The 19,927-nt window shown below is 43.2% G+C and overlaps 1 protein-coding gene across 5 annotated transcripts in view; it reads right to left on the reverse strand.

Moving 5' to 3' along the window:
• The window catches only part of TRABD (TraB domain containing), a 34,955-nt gene extending 15,222 nt beyond the window's left edge, over nucleotides 1–19,733 (reverse strand). The window contains exons 1-5 of one of the 5 annotated variants that reach the window (XM_014964229.1): nucleotides 19,606–19,733; nucleotides 8,265–8,327; nucleotides 6,002–6,080; nucleotides 3,276–3,442; nucleotides 2,135–2,275 (exon numbers count right to left, since the gene is read on the reverse strand). In XM_014964229.1, coding sequence (XP_014819715.1) covers nucleotides 2,135–2,275; nucleotides 3,276–3,442; nucleotides 6,002–6,080; nucleotides 8,265–8,288 — 411 coding nt within the window. In that variant the 5' untranslated portion in view covers nucleotides 8,289–8,327; nucleotides 19,606–19,733. Of the gene's footprint in view, nucleotides 1–2,134; nucleotides 2,276–3,275; nucleotides 3,443–3,575; nucleotides 3,711–6,001; nucleotides 6,081–8,264; nucleotides 8,328–19,016; nucleotides 19,032–19,110; nucleotides 19,127–19,601 lie in introns of those variants that run through there. The other 4 variants (XM_014964228.1, XM_014964230.1, XM_014964231.1 and 1 more) reach the window with 4 other exon arrangements.
• Between the last annotated feature and the right edge of the window lie 194 nt (nucleotides 19,734–19,927).

The following is a 19,927-nucleotide window of genomic DNA, read 5'->3' on the forward strand; positions in this document are numbered from 1 at the left end:
ACACTCTCCCCAGAAGGGAAAGTGGAAACAGGAGAAGATAAGACAAAACCTGCCTTGCCAGTTCAGCTTAAGCCAACCGCTACTGTGCGTCTTCAGGTAATCTGCACCTGAGCCAGATACCAGGCTGCACTGTGCTGCTTTGCTTAATGGCAAGCAAACAGGCAGTTCTCTGCACCATCTGTAAGGGTTTTGAAATTCAAGGAGGGGCTGGAGGAGGGCCGTTTTTAACCTGCAACAGTTGCTTGATAAGCTGTGAATACCAGGGACCCACTGCAAGTGTGTAATGGTTTCATGTTAACGCTCTGCTCAGTTTCCAACTCCAATTGAGAGTAATGGAACACAATTTTACTGCTTGAGATTTATACAAATTATTATAAGATGACACAGGTTTTCTTTCCCTAATGTGATACTCAAGGATGAAAGTTACAAGCAGTTTTAACTTTTGGTGTAATTTTTGGGCCCAAATGCGTATTTCAATGAGAGAGGACAACTGACACATAACTCAGCAACTTTGCAGCTGGTTTGATTTTTCCTAGAGAAAAACAAAGACACTATAATTTAGCATGAGACAGTTGGACTGTTTTTTCTGGTTTTCCCTCTAAAACCCATGCTGCTACTGAATCAAAGGGGAAAGGTTGGGGTTTTCTTTTTTGGTTGAGAATATAGATGGAGAAATACATTATTTAAAAGGCACAATGTCCAAATTTTATTATTTGCATTAGTCTCCTTTGTCACCAGGGATAAGATTGAGTTGTAACAACAGGAATGATCTTTGTATTATTCTCTGGCTTTGGAGCCGACCGAGTCTGCGTTTCCTAGTGTCTGCACAGGAGATCACTTCAAGCCCTGGTAGGAGTGCTAATTACAAAGCTGCCAACACGAATTTACATCACAGAGAAAAGAAGTCTGGTCGTTTATTTTCATTGTCCTTTTCCTCTTAAGAGGGAAGCACAGCAAAAACTGTTGCATTGAACTTAGATATATAAAAAAAATATAAATGCTTCTACGCCTGTTTACTAGCTCAGAAGACCCCCAGCTCAGCTGCTCTGGTTGTTGTGAACATGCATTCTTTTGGCTACATGCATCAGAACAATCCACCTTACCTAAAATAAACAGATGGATGCAGTAATTCATGCAATATGCAAGTGTTTTGCAATGTTCTTTCCTTTGACAGGACATAAAGAAAACAGGAAAGATGCATTATTGCCTAACTCTGAGTCAGAAAGCCTGCACTAAGACACCACACACACACAAGTACAGTAGCCCTCAGCCACTGCTTCTGCATGGATGAAGATTATATTCTAACAAGGGGTACAATCCTGGAAATTCCCCAATTACATCAGTAAAACCATCCCAATATGTAATTACCACCCTATCAAAATAACAATCTATGAATTTGTCCATTCAACTGGACACTGGAAACCCTTCTTACTATTGCTCACATACTGCCATTCTATTCAAACTATTCTGTCGTTTTAAAGTCAACTTTTGCTGTTTCACTGTGCCTAGCTTAAAATTACTTAAACACAAGCTAACTGGGTGAAACTGAAAAAATACAGGACAACATTTGCTTGCACACACATCCCAGACAGCAAATTGCCAGAGGACTTGTAAGTTGAATGGAATCCCACATTTTTCAGTCCAGACATTTCGAAAACCTCCCTCAAGGCCTACTGTCAATTAGAAACTACTCAAAAGACAAGTGATGAGAATTAAAAAGAAAGAGCAACACACTAGGACGAAGGAATGCAACTTAACAGATCACAACAATACCAAAAATTACGTACTCCCTAAATAGCTGTGATACAGATTGCAGGAATAGTAATCATATTTAAATATATTAGCAGAGCATTACAGTCACAAAGTTAGACTTGTGTCCTGCAAAGGGAGCAACTGTTAAACCCGGGAGGATTCCTGCTGAGGTTAACAACTGCCCAAACACTCCTGTTGTGCATCCAAAGCCCTCAACACCACAGCTGAAAGAATACCCCACCAAACCCAACTTTGCCACAGTCCTGGTATTCTCACTAGATGAGCAGTACTAGGTTCCCAGCTGGTGGGAACACTGGGTTTGGTTGTAACTTGACAAATTGCTCTCAGCACAAACCTTTCATTCTCCCTGTGGGAATCATACCTGCTTTATAGCTTGTTGAAGTTTTTCCAGATTTATTTCTTTGGCTTCTTTTAGTAACGTCTTTTCATCCATCTTTAACATAGAAACTCTGTACTGGCATAGTTCCACCACAACTACATCAGGCTGCACTTCTTGTATTGTCTGAAAAAGATGAATTTATTTACACCAGTTTTGGAATGATTAAACAGAAACACAGGCAATATTGATGCTTTAATGAGAAAAGGGACCTAATAAAAGCAAATTCCAGCAATGTGCTTTTATTATCATTTCTAATTAGAAGAACAGTGAAAGAGTAAATAAGACCTCCAAATAGCTATGTATTGAGAAAATCATTAAGGAAGAAGACAGTGAAATGCCTTAGTTACTGGATGCTTTGGGACAGGAAGATGGAGAACACATTTTGCTGGGGAGGGGGAAAAGAAAAACTCGATGTTAAAATTTTCACATTTAAAAAGTTCCTTTGACCATACTCTGCCATCATTTGCAAAGTGAGTTAGAGTAAGCTTTGTAAGAACCAGGGCTGACGATTCTGGCACGAGATTCCTCCCCCTCTAGCTCCTGGAGAATAAAGCCACTCTAAACTGCAAACCTTGCATGAGGTATGAAATAGAGCTTTCTAGAGCTTCAGACCTATTTGCATCTTGAGAATGGAATCCAAGTTTGGGCTGACATGGTTTTACAGCTCAGTGTTATACACCCCCAGCACACAGAAGTTGTAAGCTGCAGTTTCTGTTCTAGGCTTTGCATCTTCTCAGCACGTCCCCACCCCAGTGAGTACGCAGCAACCTCAGTACACACTGTCGGTGTGATGGGATGCTGTATCGTGACAGACACCCTGAGCTTCACTAGTGAGACTTCTACTTTTAACACTGGCACTGTATCTGTGTTTGTTGTTTAAGGGTGGGCAAATAAAAATGTTTGAGATGGCAGAGCAATGTATTGCACCAAAAATTACTAAGATAATATAGCTGTCTCCTAGTTCATCCCACAGCGCTGTTAGCCCTCCAACAGCCAATGAGAAAAAAAAAAACCAGAGTCTGGAGGCTACAGCACAGAACCAAATCAGAGCTGGACTTCATTCTACTTAATGCTAAGTTCACAACATTACATGCTGCTGAGTGGGCTCCCACTTAGTATTTACCTTCACTACATCGTTTTTGCTGCTGTCACTGAAATGGGCTGTTCCAACCACATAGACTTTTGAACCATCCTCAGTGCCAAGCTCAGTCACAGTGCTTGGTAAAGTAGGTTTTTTCTGCCTCTTCTTCATCTTCATCTCCAGGAGAATTTTAAATGCATCTGCATCAGCTATAAAGGGAAAGAAAACCAGAAAAGCACACATGACTATAAAGTGCAGGCAAGTGAAAATAGAAAATAAAAAAGTCACCACTAAACAGCAGAGCAGAGCTAAAAGGCCATTGATTTACCACTGTAATCTTACATTCAATTCTGAGGCTACATCATTGAGTGCCACCACTGGAGAGGCTGCCTCCAAGCATGGGTCTCAGTCCAGGTTTCCTACCCTGTGGACACTGGGACAGGTTGCCCACGCAGTTCAGTAAGGGAAAGACAGAAGCTGTGTGGCAGGTGAGGTGAATAGAGAAGCAAAGAATACTTAGAAAAAGTATACACTAAATTGAAAAAAAAAAAGAGCATTTTTTTAACTTCTAGAACAAAAGCTTTGCCTTTTGGGATTTTATCTGTATAAACGATAGCAACCCATGTACACTGGTATGAGTACATGCTAACGTCACCTGCACATATTGGCACATACAGGATACCTATAGTACCAATCTTAGCCTTTTCTAGGATTAACACACCAGGGATCAGCATACAATTGAAAATTAAACCTTAAGTAGTATTCAGGAAACCAACCATTCTTCCATAGCTTCAACAACAAACTATTTAAGACCAAAATGGTACAACATGAGTTCAGCCCGTTTATGTCAAGCTTGCCATGGAAAATAGGAAGATCTATCAGTTCCACCACAGTTGCTTGTTAAATGCCAGAAAACCTCATTAACTGATATAGAGAGTTTCAGTTTTACATCAATGGGAAATATAGTAACTTTGAATGAGTCATCTTTAAGCTGTAATGCATCTCAAAAAAACCAACCAAACACAAAGCTTTAAGTAGGAAAGCAGAGTTTTGTTTCCAACCAACTCTCTTTCTCTGGCAAGCTGCTGCACAAGTTAGCAGAGGTCTCAAGTGGCCCAGAAGCCTGGAACAGGATCATAATCCCACAAAAAAAAGGGTTAGTGAACAGTCTGCAGGCAGGATGTCAAAGATGCAGATAAATTACAACCTCCTACCATACATTCATTCACTTCACGAATCTGGTTTAAGTATGTAGCTCTGGCCTCAGACCTGTCCCATGAATATTTATCTTGCAAGATTTTATGTCAAAAAACCCAAAAGAAAAGCCACTTTTCAACATCCTTCTTAGTTAGCATTTTAGCAGCCTGCTACTTCATGGTCAATACCCAGGAACGCGGTGTGTTGCAATCAGTACGGTCTGATCTAAGACCATGTTGCTGCCAGAACAGATGGTGATGCTAAGGAGGGGGTGAGGAAAACATGACTGTAAAAGGAAGGAAAAGAGGTAGGGCTGTTGCATTTGTAGCACTCTCAGTCACAAAATCATAAAAGCAGCTATAGATCAACCAAAATCTACATAAGCAGATATTCTGCCTCCCGCAGTGGTAAAAAGTAGGTATCTAAGGCAGAATAAGAAACAGGGAAGTGTGCACAATACCTCTCCCAAATACTCTTCTAGCCTAAAGCCATTTACAGCTCAGATTCTCCCAGTTGAAAATGGTTTCTACGTATTCAGTGACCCTTAAAGGATTTAATTCCTATTAATTTTTTTCAAGTCTTCACCTCTTACATATATTCAGAATAACATTTTATGTGAAGGAAACCTATTATAACAGTGCAGTACCAGATGTTATCATTTAAGGACTTAATCAAGGAAGACATGCTCAGAAACAGCTATGGTTTTTATTAAACCAACTCCTATATCTGGAGAAAAAAGCAACATAAAATAATTAATCTGCTGCTTTAGGTCTGAATGCTTCTCCCATCATTTTAGTCAAGACTCTGTTTGCTCCCATAATTGTTATTTCTGAAAGCTGCCACCGATAGGGATTATTCAGCAACTTCAGCATTATAGTAATGTTGCTGTGGCCCGCTAATTTGCCCTTTATTTGCCAAAAACCACAATTTGAATATTTCTATTGCTCAAAATAAGCATTATATACATTAACATCACAACGGTATATCAATAAACACAAAGCAAATCTTAAGAAACCATTGCATTCTCCTCCTGAGAAAAAAATGTCTGACATTATCTGATCCTTACCACTAATAGATAAGGACTGATACTCTTCTTGGCTTCATAGGAGAGTTTTGTCTGCAATACTTCTATTCCCACATCCCGAAGGCTTGGCCTTCATATCAAAAGATTACCATGGGCAGAGTATTCCACGTGGGACAACTGATCCAACATCATAACATTAGATGCCAGAACAAAGCAAACATGTACTTATTTATCCATCTCTGGCTTAGACAGCACCAACCGAGTTTAAAACAAGAGTTGAATATATCTATTAAATCAAAACTCATTTACTTCCTTCTGAAAGCATGGGAGCAGCAAACTGACAATCGATGTCATTGCTCTTTCCAAATTTGGTTTATGCAACTGGACTTTTCTAGAAATCATGAACAGGTTAAGTCAGATATGACCTCATTTGCATCTCCCTCCTGTGCTAACAGCCACATCCTCATTAGGTACGGAAAAGGCACAGACATTTAGTTTAATACACTTCCAACGTGATACACCCTCCCCAGTCAAACCAGAAACATACAGATATTCTGTGATACACTTGAGGTTTCCTTTGGGCCATCTTCTGGTGCATCAGAGGAGGACATTGGATCTGCAGCAGCCTGCATGAAACAAATTCAAAAGGAGGCTGGGAATTATAATGAATGTTTTAATGCATCTTTCCCCTTGTGAGTTTCGATTTGAAGCTACATATAACATTCAAGCAAGTAAATAATTTAAACAGTGTCAACAGTTCAAAACGTCTGTGGTTTTACAACTGTATTTCTCCTAGCTGGATAAATGCGAGACAGAACATAGTAAAAACAATTTCATGCCTATTTTAAAGGATAATATTTATACCTGACATGGAGTTTAAAAAAATAATATCTGATTCTAGAGTAAAAAGAACGAATTTCTAGTGTTTTATTTGTTGGAAACTAAAATGTGCATCATTATTGTAACACCTTTCTCACTTATAGGATGGCGTATTTGACTCAACTATCAGCCAGCATTAGTTTGTCAGGAGTCTGACAAAATTAATCAGCACTGGCAGGAAAGCACATGCCCATTTAAGAAGAGTCTGCTCAAGTATTTTATTCTGTCGGAATAAGTGTGAGGTAATTACATGATATACACATCCGATCTTCCACAGTTTATGTGTATGTTGACTTTACATACATCAGAAAGCCAAAAGGATGCAAAGCATCCGCATAGTTTCGTTCTCTAAAGGATCTGAAGGTAATCAAGAAGATTCCCAAAGACTGACTTTTCAATATTATCACTAAAAGTGTATGAGGCAGGTCTTTGGCAAACAAAACCTTTCTTGTTTTGAACTGACAAGCAAGTTTTAAAACACATGCATAAAATTCAAATAATCTCAGTCATTCAGCCTACATCATCCAAACCAGAGAGGCAGAGTTAGTGCAGAAAAGAGACTTCGGAATCAAGGAAAGTTCAACTATGAACTATCCTTAGGCAATTACACTAATTCAAAGTTGAATCAAGATGATTATTGGGATAATTTGGAATTCTTGAACAAGGTAAGTCAAAAAGTTAGAGACAGTATGTGAATCCATCATCATTCAACTACCTTCCAAATGAGAGGCAGTATCAATGAGTCAGCAAGCAGGGAGCCAAGCCCTCCTGAAGGATGTCAGCTTTTTAGCTAGAATGACTGGTTTAGTCACTTTGTACTTAACTCGGTAAGATTTAAAACAGGACTGTACAAAGCACATCCAGTTGTTCAGAGTTTTCAACAAGAGTAATTAATTTCCTCTTCCATTCCAGTATGCCAAACAATAGTTTTCAGATAATAAATCCTGGGTGTCTTACCTTGGTCCCGCCGAAGGTAAGGCAAAATTTATTGCACATTTCATTTAGTAAGACCAAAAAGTACAACAGCTTTACAGGGCAAAGTTTAAAACATTCACAGCAACGTATCAGCCTTTCACTACAAAGCAAAAGTCTGTTCATTTACAACTGCAAACTGCAATTACACCGCAAATTGCAATTACATTCACAAATTTAATTTAACACCAGCTCAGCTTTTGATCACAACATATGGCTTGACTCTACTGCTTGCATATGTAACTCCAGTCACAAAAATATTTTGGAAAAATGTATCCATCTAACATATGGAATTAATCCTGTCACTTATGCTGGCTTTGTCATCATAACATAACAGTGGGAAAAAGAACTAAGCACTACATTAAGAGTCTGCCATTGCTTTTTTATTTATTTTTTTTTTTTTAAATTAACTAACAGGACACAGGAACCGACATTCTTATATCTCATAAGAAAAACATTTCCTGAGCTTCACCTATTACGCCAGAAAAAGGTTTTGATACACATGCATATGAAAGGAGAATAAAAGGAACAGAAAGGGTAGAAAAAAGCACTTCAGTTTAATTTGGCAAGGTACTTAACTTATGTGCAGTGAGATCATCTGTATACAATCAAATTGTGTCATTTATTCCCAAAATATTTTTTCCTTCTAAAGGGTTAAGCTCATAGGTTGGCCTATTTTCTACAATTCCTTATGTGCAAGTAAATTAATACAAAAGACCTTTTTTAACTTTTGCAATTACAGTGAAAAGGACCCTGAAAAGAAGAACCTAAAGTGGCAAAAATATAGCACTCAGCCCCCACCCTCTCACCCCGTTTTAAAAGGGATCTCACACTGGTCGTCTGGACCCTCTGACTTTGCAGACCTTCCCTGAGGATGAGTGGAAGAACCTGGCTGATTTAGAGTCTTCACCTTCCCTGCAATTCTACTGAGAAAAAAGATCTTCAGCTCCAAGCCCTACCTCAGGCTGTTGCTCCTCTTGCATCCCTTCAGCGTAGACTTACTTCCACCAACCACAAAAGAACTATAACAAGAAACGGAAGAGAATTAAAAATTAATGGCATAACCCAGAATATTTGTTTAAGAACTGTAAGGAGGGGAAAAAAAAAAAAGCAGAGGTGTCTCTACAATCTCTAATAATAAAGTTGAAGTAACAAAGTGGCAAACTGCAAGTTTACAAATGCTGCCTTTTGAACTCCGCTTCTGTTAAAACAAAACCACACCAAACAACAAACCCCCTGCCCCCAGTAGGATTAAACTATCCTGTTTCAATCCAGTTCTTGAGCAGTCACAGTCTTAATATTCAACTAGAGAGCCACACACAGTGTTATCTGTTCTGCATCATGTTATTATGTATATATTTACAAGTATGCCAGGGTCAGGACATCAGTAAGATCATGTCTGCATGAAAAACCCTGGGAATTGGGTTTTCAAACCCTCTGTGAATTGGTTTCCATGTCTCAGTTTTAAGATTCTTTCTTCCATCTACATTGTTAAGTCCAAAAGTTCTCCCTGAGGCTGGCAGAGCGCTATGATTTGACTTTGATGATACTCTAAGGGGATTGCACAGGACTGGTTCTCGTGCTCCTTATCCTCACTGCCATCCCACTAAAATTGAAGCACTCGAAGGAAGTGCTGCTTCTTCACTGCAGCATTTTGGGTTACCTCCCCCTGACCTGTTTCACAGCAAACAGTGCTTTATTTTACTAGGCTGCAGAGTGGTCCTGACCAACTCACTCATACAAACCCCTGCCCCAAGACCCGCAACCCAAACGGGGATGTGCCAGCCCGTTGAGACCTCACAATGGACAGCCTGGCCAGAGTTGTCCACTGGCACTATGGGCTTAAGTGAATCCAGAATTGTTTCTATCCTGTCCTGTCTCCCATAGACAGGTTTAACTATTTTGTTGACTTGTGCAGTGACCCAGACCAGAGACCAGACTCAGGTTAAAAAACCCCTCACCTTTCGCCCCCAGCCTACCAAGGCATTTTAAGCTCAGTTGATGGAACAGCTGCAGGAACAACTGCGGCTGCAAAATTGAAGAGATAGCATGAAGCGGAGATGCTGAAACCAACACTGGCCTCTGAGAAAGTATTTGTTCGACCACAACATCAGTCAGGTGTGTACCAATACTCCCATGCTCAGCTGCTCAGCTCTGGGCTTGGTCCTCAATTGGTTTATGTGCAAAATACCACAGTGTTTTTCTGCCAGTGAATCAGCTGGCCCTGAACGCAAACTAAAATTCTAAGCTTGGTTAAAGCCTGCTGGGGTTTGAAAACACATCTCTTATCTATGAGAGTGCTCTTAAAAATAGTAAACTGCAAATTTCATTGGAAGAATAGATTTCTATACAGAAGCACCAAGTGATTTTTTTTTCCTCCACCAATTGACATTTCAGAAAACCTCACCCCGTTCTCACCATCTCACCACCAGTGGGTAAATGATGCACCTGATACTGGAGGGAGGGAGATCTTCTCAAGGGTACTCATGCAAACTAGCACTGCTTTTTATCTGACTTGCACAACCTTTAGAGGAAGCAAAGCTACATATTCAGTGTGGTTCCCAGTACACCGTAGAGGGGCTCCAGCCTCTGCAGGGAACCCACAGCACAATGGTAAGAAGAGAGACTGGGCAGTCACATCAACAAGCAAGTCTGCCACTGCTTTCTTCTAGGAGATCTTGTTCTCAGGTGCTTAGATCTGCTCCAGATCAATTGGAGGTGAAATTTTCCACACAGAAGACCTGTTTCTGATTTTTTTTTAGGGTTTGTTTTTTCCCCCCCTTAGAACATGCTTAGAATTCAGGTTGTTTAGTCATCCTCAAGAAAATTCTTACAACTGTTTGTCAACAACAAACTAAAACTCAACCAAACAACTGCCATGAAAATCTGTGTGTGTTCAAGTTCTTCCTTAGTGTGAGGGACAAAAGCCACAAAATACGTCAAGAACAGAGTACAGACTAGCTCAATGCCCTCATCAACAACCTAGAAGCAAGTTCTGGGAACTAGTCCAATACCATGGACTCCAGACTGACCTGGCTCATCCACATGGAAAAGTTACCATCTCTGTACACCTGTGTATTCAGAGAAGATATTCACATCCTACGATCCTTGAAATGTGAATTCTGAAGCCTCTGTGAGAGGACTGAACATACCCTGCTGTTACACTGATCAGGAACTGAAGCATATGAATCAGTGGGCACTTCCTCCCACCGCACCCAACAGTGAGAAAAACAGTGCTGATTCAGATCAAACACTGGCAAGCATCTGGGCAACTTAAATCCAACCATTTCCCAATTTCTTAAGGCTTGATTTTTCAACCTTGCAGTTTATTTTTGTGTTTCATTAATGTTGAACTTCCTTTATCTTATTGATTGAAAGCTTATTTATCTGTGCTTGCTAACCCACAGGTGAATTTTAAACAAACGTGGCAGGGAGGTTAGAGTCTCACGGTCATTCAGAGGTGCAGAGCACAGCACCGCTCCTCCAGGAAAAACAATTACTGAAGATTACAGGAGGTGGTGCATGTGCGTGTGAAAAAGAAGAGGTCAGCAGAATCTGCCAGGGAACAGAAGGAAATTCAACCCCAAGTTGTAAAGCCACAGGCAAAAGCAGCTGTCAGACAATTATTTACTGTCTCATAATATGTATACCACAACATCTCATAACCTCAAGTTTTTCTAATTACCATGGGATTTGGCACGAACACGTGAAACCAATCAAATCCCTCTCCTCCAGCTACTTCAAAGGCCTGTAAGAGGCCCTCGTGAGATAAATCACATACTGAAAGTCTCAGATATGACAGTGCATTTCTTTCAGACAAACTGGGAGCTGCAGCTTTTAGGCACTCAAAGATCAGAGATTAGAAAGTATTTCTGTTCTCTTATCTGCCAGGAGACTGTCTTAATCTGGGATTCATTCCTCCTGCTGAGAGTGCCACCAAGAAAATTCCTGCAGCCAGAAGAAACAAGAAGGAGCCTGACCTGGCTCCTTATGATCCAGCAAGACTGGGTTTGGCCTCTGGAATTTCCTTGAAAGGACTCCTTGACGACTGAATTCCCAATTCATTCAATCAGCTTTTTCTCCATTCCAGTGGAATTCTTGTTTCCTCTTCGCTAGTCCCCAAGTGCTTACCATTCACCGGGTGATTAAATATTGTTCTTTACGTATATATATATGAAGAAATGAAACCCCTTTCCCAACTCTTAAGACACCTAGGCAACCAAACAGGAATTTTAGAGACCACGCAAAGAACTACAAGCCTAAAATTTAGCCATTACGTATCTTACTGATAGGCACCTATTTCCTTTCAAGTTCTTCCTGTCCTGACAGCACATGCAGGGCAGCCATTCACACTCACAACAGCACAGCAGAAAAAGGGCTATATTTTGCCCCTACACTTTGGGGATTACTCTCTTCCCCACAACACAGTAAGTTCAGAAAGTAACCCACAGGTAAGTACCACATCTTCTAGCCGTGCTTATCCTGCACAGCGGCTGACAAAAACAGAGTTGAGAAAGATCTCCCTGCCATGTTATTTCACATCAGTCCTCAGCTTTCCTTACGTAAAGCAGCTTCAGCAGAGCTTCCTCTTCATGTGAAATCTGCCCATGAACCACTGGCTCATTTTTCATACTGGGTAGCCTCAGCTGACCAAAGTGTTTCAGTTCTAGCTGCATATTTAGGCATCTGAAACTCTCTTAGCTCCCAGTTCCGAGGAGACAAGAGGTACACTCACAAGACGGGAGTTCTAGCAAGGCAAGTTACAGACACCAGGACATGAGCTACTGTTAAAGAATTAATGCCCTTTCTCATTTTATTTCAATTAGGGGGTTCAGTGAGAAAATTCAAGCACAACACAGAGGATGGACAGGCAATTCATTAAGGTATCCTCCTACAGTAGGGCTGAATTTCTTCCTTTATTGTCCTGTCTAAATTTGCTTCCTTCAGACAGCAATTCAATTGAATCAATAAAAGCTTTTTAAAAAACTCTCATGCTCCTACCTATAAAACAACCTAGTCAGCTACTCTTTAAAAAGAAGGTTTTTATTGAATGTTTTCTTCCTTCTGAGCTATACAGAAATTCAGGAGCAGCATTTGCTTTCCTCAACACATTGATACTGCTAGAGGGGAAAAAAAGTTCTCTGTAGTCTTATACTTGCTCTGTATTTTCTGTGCTGCATGCACATCAGAGTAACTAGTAAGAAACTAGGAGCCACAAAACTACCACAACTTGTTTCACCTCTTATTCAAAGGGAAAGACAACAATTTTTGTGTTTGACACCCACCACCCCCAAACCTAAATGCATGTATTGCTGCTTTTGATACTTAGAATATTCACTAGCTTTGCAGAAGGCATCCACATCTCTCAGTACTCAGGGTATTAATCCTGCAGCCTTATATATAATCCCCTGCAGGGATTAGAGATACTTCCCTGTTTTACAAATAAGAAACTGAGGTGTGTGAATACCTAAATTCATTTACAAACCTGACCTCTGGTATCTGAACATGTATTTCGGAGGCTGCTGCAGCTTTCAAAGCATCTCGATTTCGCATTGTGAATTCTCCTTTGTTTTTAATCATTGAGCCTTCAAAAGACCATCACCATCACTGCCCCCCTGGAACAGCACTTCCTCACAGTGACATGCCAACATCACTCATGCTTGTGCTTCTAGAGTCGCTGTGGGGAAGACAAGAGGCAGGCTAAGGACCAAACTTGATTTAAGAGCAAGCTGTCAAACAATAAAGTGGGTGTCCTCCAACAGCACACCTCACACAGGTCACACCATAACCAAGCCAGAACTGACACGCGCTGGACAAAAGCCACAGCCACACGCAAACAACTATTTCACAGAATCATTTAGGTTGGAAAAGACCTTTAACATAATCCAGTCCAACTATTAACACTGCCACCACTAAGCCATGTCCCTAAGTGCCGCATCTACATGTCTTTTTAATATCCCCAAGGATGGTGACTCAACCATTTCCCTGGGCAGCCTGTTCCAGCACTTGGCAACCCTTTCAGTGAAGGAAATTTTACCAAATATCCATCCTAAACCTCCCCCTAGCGCAGCTTGAGGCCCTTTCTTCTTGGTCTATCACTTGTTACTTAGGAGAAGACACCAACACCCACCTCACTACACTCTCCTTTCAGGCAGTTGTAGAGAGTGATAAGGTTTCCTCTCACCCTTCTTTTCTCCAGGCTGAACAACCCCAGCTCCCTCAGCCTCTCCTTGTAAGACTTGTGCTCCAGACCCCTCACCAGCTTCATTGCCCTTCTCTGGACACGCTCCAGCACCTCAATGTCTTTCTTGTAGTGAGGGGCCCAAAACTGAACACAGTACTCAAGGTGGGGCCTCACCAGTGCTGAGTACAGGGGTATGATCACTACTCTGCTCCTGCTGGCCACACTATTCCTGATACAGGCCAGGATGCTGTTGGCCTTCTTGGCCACCTGGACACACTGCTTGCTGGCTCATATTCATTTGACTGTCCACCAACACCCCCAGGTCCTTTTCTGCCAGGCAGCTCTCCAGCCACTCTTCCCCAAGCCTGTAGCACGGCATGGGGTTGTTGTGACCTGCAGGACCTGGCAATTAGCCTTGCTGAATCTCATACCATCAGCCTTGGCCCATCGATCCAGCTGTCCAGATCCCTCTACAAAGCCTTTCTACCCTCAAGCAGGTCAACATTCCCACCCAATTTGATGTCATCTGCAAACTTACTGATCGTGCACTCAATCCCCTCGTCCAGATCATTGATAAAGGTATTAAACAGAAGTGGCCCCAAGACTGAGCCCTGGGGAACACCGCTTGTGACCAGCCCCCAACTGGATTTAACTCCATTCATCACCACTCTCTGGACCCAGGCATCCAGCCAGTTTTTCACCTAGCAAAACACGCGTCCATCCAGGCCACGAGCAGACAGTTTCTCCAGAATTCTGTGGGAAACAGTGTCAAAGGCTTTACCAAAGTCTAGGCAGACAACATCCACAGCCTTTCCCTCATCCACTAAGCAGGTCACCTTGTCATAGACGATCAGGTTAGTTTCATGAACAGCCTCCTGACCCAGCCCTCTAACACCAGTATCCCTGGCCAGAACACAGCCTCCGTCTGCTCAGCATGAGATGCAGCAATAAAAATGTACTTACATCTACATACACCAAGTGTGCCATGTTCCTTTTATCCTTTAAACCAGCAGTTTGACTAGCAACGGATATTTGGTGTAGCTGGTACAGCCTGCGAACTTCAGATTCATATTATGCACTGCACAAGCACATGTCATTTGAATGTTGCTACCCATTAACAGGACCACTCATTTTATGTGAGCACAAGAGGCGTATCAATACTTCAGAAGACACAGACACAACTTTTCTCCCACTGAGAAACAGTTGCACTCATTACCTGCTGTCTACCTTCCATGCCTAACATTTAACCTACTAAGAAGGCAAAACCAAATCAAAAGATACTTAAATCTCTGCACCGTCCCCTGCAACAGAAGCAGTGTATTTAAGATTGATGAGGCTTTTTCCATGCTCATGCACAGAAATCTCACAAATGTTTACAAACAAACCATCATCAGCTCCAAATGGTGTTTCTGCTCTGTTGATAGACTGACTGCTCATACTCTGAAGGATGCATCAGCTGAAACCTGACTGCCAATTAGTGCAACAGCCACAAATTCAGAAATTGGAACGTATTTCAAAACCATCACCAAGGTGACCTACTCTACATATTGCACGTACCTCTTTGACACAACCCACGCCTTTGAAACTCAACTGAGCAACTGGTTCTGTCATCACAGATGGTTGTAGATTGCGGCTCTGGTTTCTCATGACTCAGGAGTTCATAAATTTCAAAACACAGATTTTTACCCTCTAAGCATCAATGAGATGTTTGTGCAACATGAACTGCGCCGATGCATGCAGCCTAAACTCAGGTCCCTGCACACTGAAGACAACATCCATTTGCATATTTTGGAAGCTAAAAGATAAAAGTCACAGACAACTAAATTAATTTTGTTTGAAAGAAGGTGCAGGAACATGAAAATACCTGGCCTGGGATACTGATGCACTGAAAACACATTTATCTTTATCAGTGAGAGACAAGAAGGTGTTTTTGTATGTTTTGTGTTTTTAGAAATTATTGCTATTATATTCACTAGAGCTACTAGACGAAATGAGTAAGTAGGAGGTGAATCAGGATGCTAATGCAGAGTAGAATTGAGAACAAACAACAGGCCAAACTCTTACTGTTTTAAGAGGCTGTAAAGAGGTTGCTAAATTTAGAAACGTGGGACAGAAAGACCCTGTGATGGGGCCCAAGCCTGGCCAGCAACTCAGAAACTCACATTGTCTTATTATCTACCCCAGTCACTTTCCTATTTTATTCCAATATGAATCATGTGAATTCAGGGAAGACTTGGAACAAAAGTAATTTTTTTAGACCCTCCCACGATCAGCAGATTGGGGTAGGATATCCACTCAGCACATCTCCTCCCTTCAGGCCATTCAAAACGATGAACCAAGTAACATATCTGATTTTGGGGAACCCTCTGCAAAACACTTGCAAGCAGAGCAACAGGAAAAGGGCACAGCAACCACATGGCACAGTTTCGGTGGAGTTCAACAAGAAGTATATTTTCCACTCTCTGTTTATTACCTACAAGCAGCCAGCAAAGGAGGCAGATCAAGAAGTTCCGCTGGGGACAACTAACTAGTGGCTTGGAAGATAACTGACTGGGGGCCACAAAACTGCTGCAGAAGTCTTCTTAAAAACCATATACGCATTTATTCCATATGTCAATGGCTGTCTGCTGAGATATGCAGCAGCTGGGTTTTGAGTGCATTGTCACACTCATTCATCTTGTTCTGAACACTTTTAAATGCAATCCTTTTATGATGGTAAAGTTGGAATTTTGCAGGACAAAATAATTTTGCGCCCTTGCCAAACACATTTATCCGTGCTCTTCTGCCTGCCCCTTCCATCCTAGTCTCCAAACAGTAGCTAGGGACAAGCTTATCTACTCTTTTTCAAAATCATTAGGTGATCACAAAAGCTGAAAAGGTTTGTTGCATGACAGGGGCCCACGTACTGGGGACAAACACAGGTACACAGCTCTACTCTGGCAGGGAAGTGAAGAAAAAAGGGTCATGTTTCGAGACAGACCTAAGAGAGACAAAACCCCAGGAAAGCGAGCTAATTCCAGCTACCTGCCCGCAGAACACAGGAGCCTCGCATGTTAGCACTAACCTTTCAGCACTACAGACACACGCACACTAACGAACAAAATCATTCTACCTGCAACTCTGTCCAGCTGCTGCACCGCTCATCTAACCTGTAAAGCACCCCACGCCTGACAAACTCAGAAGTAAAATGATCTTCCCTCAAAAGATGATTTCTACTTCCATTCCTATCTGCCGCCCTCCAGAGAAATAAGAAACCCCTCAGCATTTCCTAATCCCAGTTCCTCACACATGGGCCTTCTTTATGGTCTACCCTGTACCTAGCCATCTTACTGTAAAACTGAAGGATGGCTCCCAGTTGTGGAACACCTGAGATACACGTCCTACTGAGGTAAGATCAGAATCTCCAGAGGCACTGCACAGGTGACTGGAGACCTTTCTTCAACTTCAGCATTCCTGTTGCTGTTCAGCCACAGTGCAAGCTCCTGCTCCCTCTTGCAAGCCTGCACACCCTTCCTGCAGAGACACAGACCTCTCAACACAGATATGTGAGGCTGCACTGTCCAAACAGAGGAGGTTGTTTTGCAGAGAGCCTGCAGGGCTTCACCACCAGAAAGCATGAACTCTTGGAGCTCCACTGCAGTCTCTCCTGCAGATTGATATGGGGTGTCACCAGGAGACTTAAATTCATCTACATGGAGATGCTGAGTCCATGCATCCCTCAGTGACTTCCATCAGACTGCACAGCATGTCAAATGAGGGCAGGAGGGAAGGGGGAAGGAGACAGGAGGAGAAGACAGCCCCTCTAACTATTTTGGGGGGGGTTTCTTTAGAAAAAGAAGTGTAAAGTAAGAGAGCTTGTCACTAAGTACATGCATGTTTTCATACTGCATGTTTTCATACAAATCTATAAATGGCAGTTAACATTAAAGTTATATGACCCCAAGTCATTTTGCAGGCAGGAAAAAAATATTCACTCCCATTTGTAGAGTTTGAAAGTTCAAATGCAGAACCAGAGTATTAACATGGCCACAGCACCTCAAATTTGAACGGCCACTTACAGTATCTTCAATAATTGAAGGTCTGATCTCAGGTCTGATTCTCTCTCATATTGGAAACTTATTTGCAAATACCTCTCCAGTAGCAACCGTTACCAACAGAAATTATTGGTGAGATCTAGAAGTAAATTGTCCCTGTCAGACAGCTAGTGCTGCTAACCAGCCTGGACTTTCCCTGGCAGGATGGTGAGGAGGGCTGCAGAACCCTTCCTTCCTGCTGGCCCCGGCTGGCAGCGCACACGCTGCCGTGTCTCTTCAGGCAGCTCCAGTTACACACCACTCCCATTAAATCTGGAGCACGCTTATCTCTGGCCTACTCTCATTTTTTTTTGTTTTCCAAGACTGCCCCAAATTCTCACTTTTCCCAAGCAGCACTTAAAGAAAAAGAAGATGCTTTCTGAAAAGTACTTTTTAAAAAAAAACAACAAAACCCACATGCCAATACCACTGTGCTTTATTTACAGCTGTGGTGGCGGCAGCAGCAATGTTTCATCATATTTACCATATGGAAGAAAGAACACACTGAAAAATACATATAACTCTCCCAGCACTGAATTAAACGATATATGAGTCTACAGTTAAGACACAACAGCGCCAGACACTGCGACGGATGACAAATTTACAATCAGCAATTCAAGTTACTGAAACTTGAAAGTCTATCGAAACCCACACACCGCAGGGCACGAAGCAACACCACAGCCATAACCCAGTATTTTCAATTAATACATTCATTTAGCTTAGGACAATTAAATGTACACGTGTTTTTTCCTGTGTAAGATCTATCCCTTGCTAAAATACAGCAGGGAAGCAACCTGAAATTTGTTTTGTTGGTTTGGTTTTTTTTTTTCTCTTTAAACATTTGCTTTATTCTGTTAGCTTTCCAGGAAGGAATACGTGCACTAGCAGCTGAACAGTAGGTGCACTGACACACATCTCTACAAAAAGGAGAAGCCAGACCATTCCAGGCACCTTTGGCATTTCTCGGGACTGCTACGAACATCACCACCACACACACAATTAGCCACACGCCACATTTAAAAGCCCGGCCTCTTGCTTGTCCAACCCAGCGGCAATCACTCAGCTGCTGCAACTTTCCGCAAAGTTTCACCAAACAGAAACATTCTCTTTCTTCCTGAAAGCTGGCCCAAAATAAACACCTTCCTCACAGGGATACCAGCTCACGGGTACATCTATTTTCTTCATGAGAAAAGGCCAGGCCATGCCTGGGACACGAGTTATCTTCCAGACCTGGGTTAATTAGAACTATTTTCAGAGACGAACTAAAAAAAATAATAATAATCCTGATTTCAGAGTTTATTGCATGTGATGCACAGTGAGGACAGCCTGAAAGAGTCACAACTGTTTCACAACAGGAAAAAAAAAAAAAGGAAAAAAAGAAGAAAAAACGTGATTTTTTGCTTTCCCCCCCTTCTCAGCTCACCGTCGCCACCAAAACTATGAGCAAATCCCACCTTTTTATCACGAAACGCTCCAGAAAACGCCCAAACGGCGCCGTCCCCCCACGGCCCCTTCCATTAACACACCCCACCACCACCACACACCGACCCCTCAAGCCAGGGAACGGCCATAACGGCCCTAACGGTCCCGCCGCGGGGGAACGGGGCGGCTTTCCCCGAGTTGAGCAGCTCGCCGGCCGGGCTCCGGCGGGGAAAAGGGAGCGGGCAGCGGCCTCCCCTTCCCCTGCGGAGCGGGGATTTACCCAGACAGGCCGAGCTTGCCGCCACCCTGCCGGGAGAAGGCCCGTCCGCCGGGTCAACGGCGGGCCGGGAGTATGTGAGGGGGCAGGCGGCGAGGGGAGGCGGCCATGGCCATGGCCGCCTCCCCTCGCCGCCTGCCCCCTCACATACTCCCGGCCCGCCGTTGACCCGGCGGACGGGCCTTCTCCCGGCAGGGTGGCGGCAAGCTCGGCCTCCCTCACGCAACCCGCCCGCACCGCGGCTCGGCCCCAACATGGCACCACCGCCACCGCCCCCCTGGCAGGAAACGGGCACCGCGGCCGCCCTCCTTCCCCACCCCCGGCCCGCCGCCTCGCTCACTTGCCGTGCTGGGCGCCGCCGGATCCCGCTGCGGGAAGAAAGAGGAGGAGGTGGAGAAGAAGAAGGAGAAGCCGAAGGAGGAGGAGGAGGAAGCGGCGGCGCCGGGGACACGCTAGCCGGACAACATGCTGCATTAGTCATTCATAAGGGAGGGGGCGGGCCCGGCGCCGCGGGGCAACCTGGGATTTGTAGTCCATCGCCCCTTCCGGGCCCGCTGGCTGCGAGGGGCAGCGGGCGGTTGTGGAACTACAGCTCCCAGGGCGGCCGGGAGGGCGCATGGGCCGCGGGGCCCGGTAGCGGCCGGTCTCCACCCCCCCCCCCCCCCC

This window comes from Calidris pugnax, unplaced genomic scaffold (genome assembly GCF_001431845.1).
Source record: "Calidris pugnax isolate Ruff unplaced genomic scaffold, ASM143184v1 scaffold44, whole genome shotgun sequence".
Taxonomy (NCBI): Eukaryota; Metazoa; Chordata; class Aves; order Charadriiformes; family Scolopacidae; genus Calidris; species Calidris pugnax.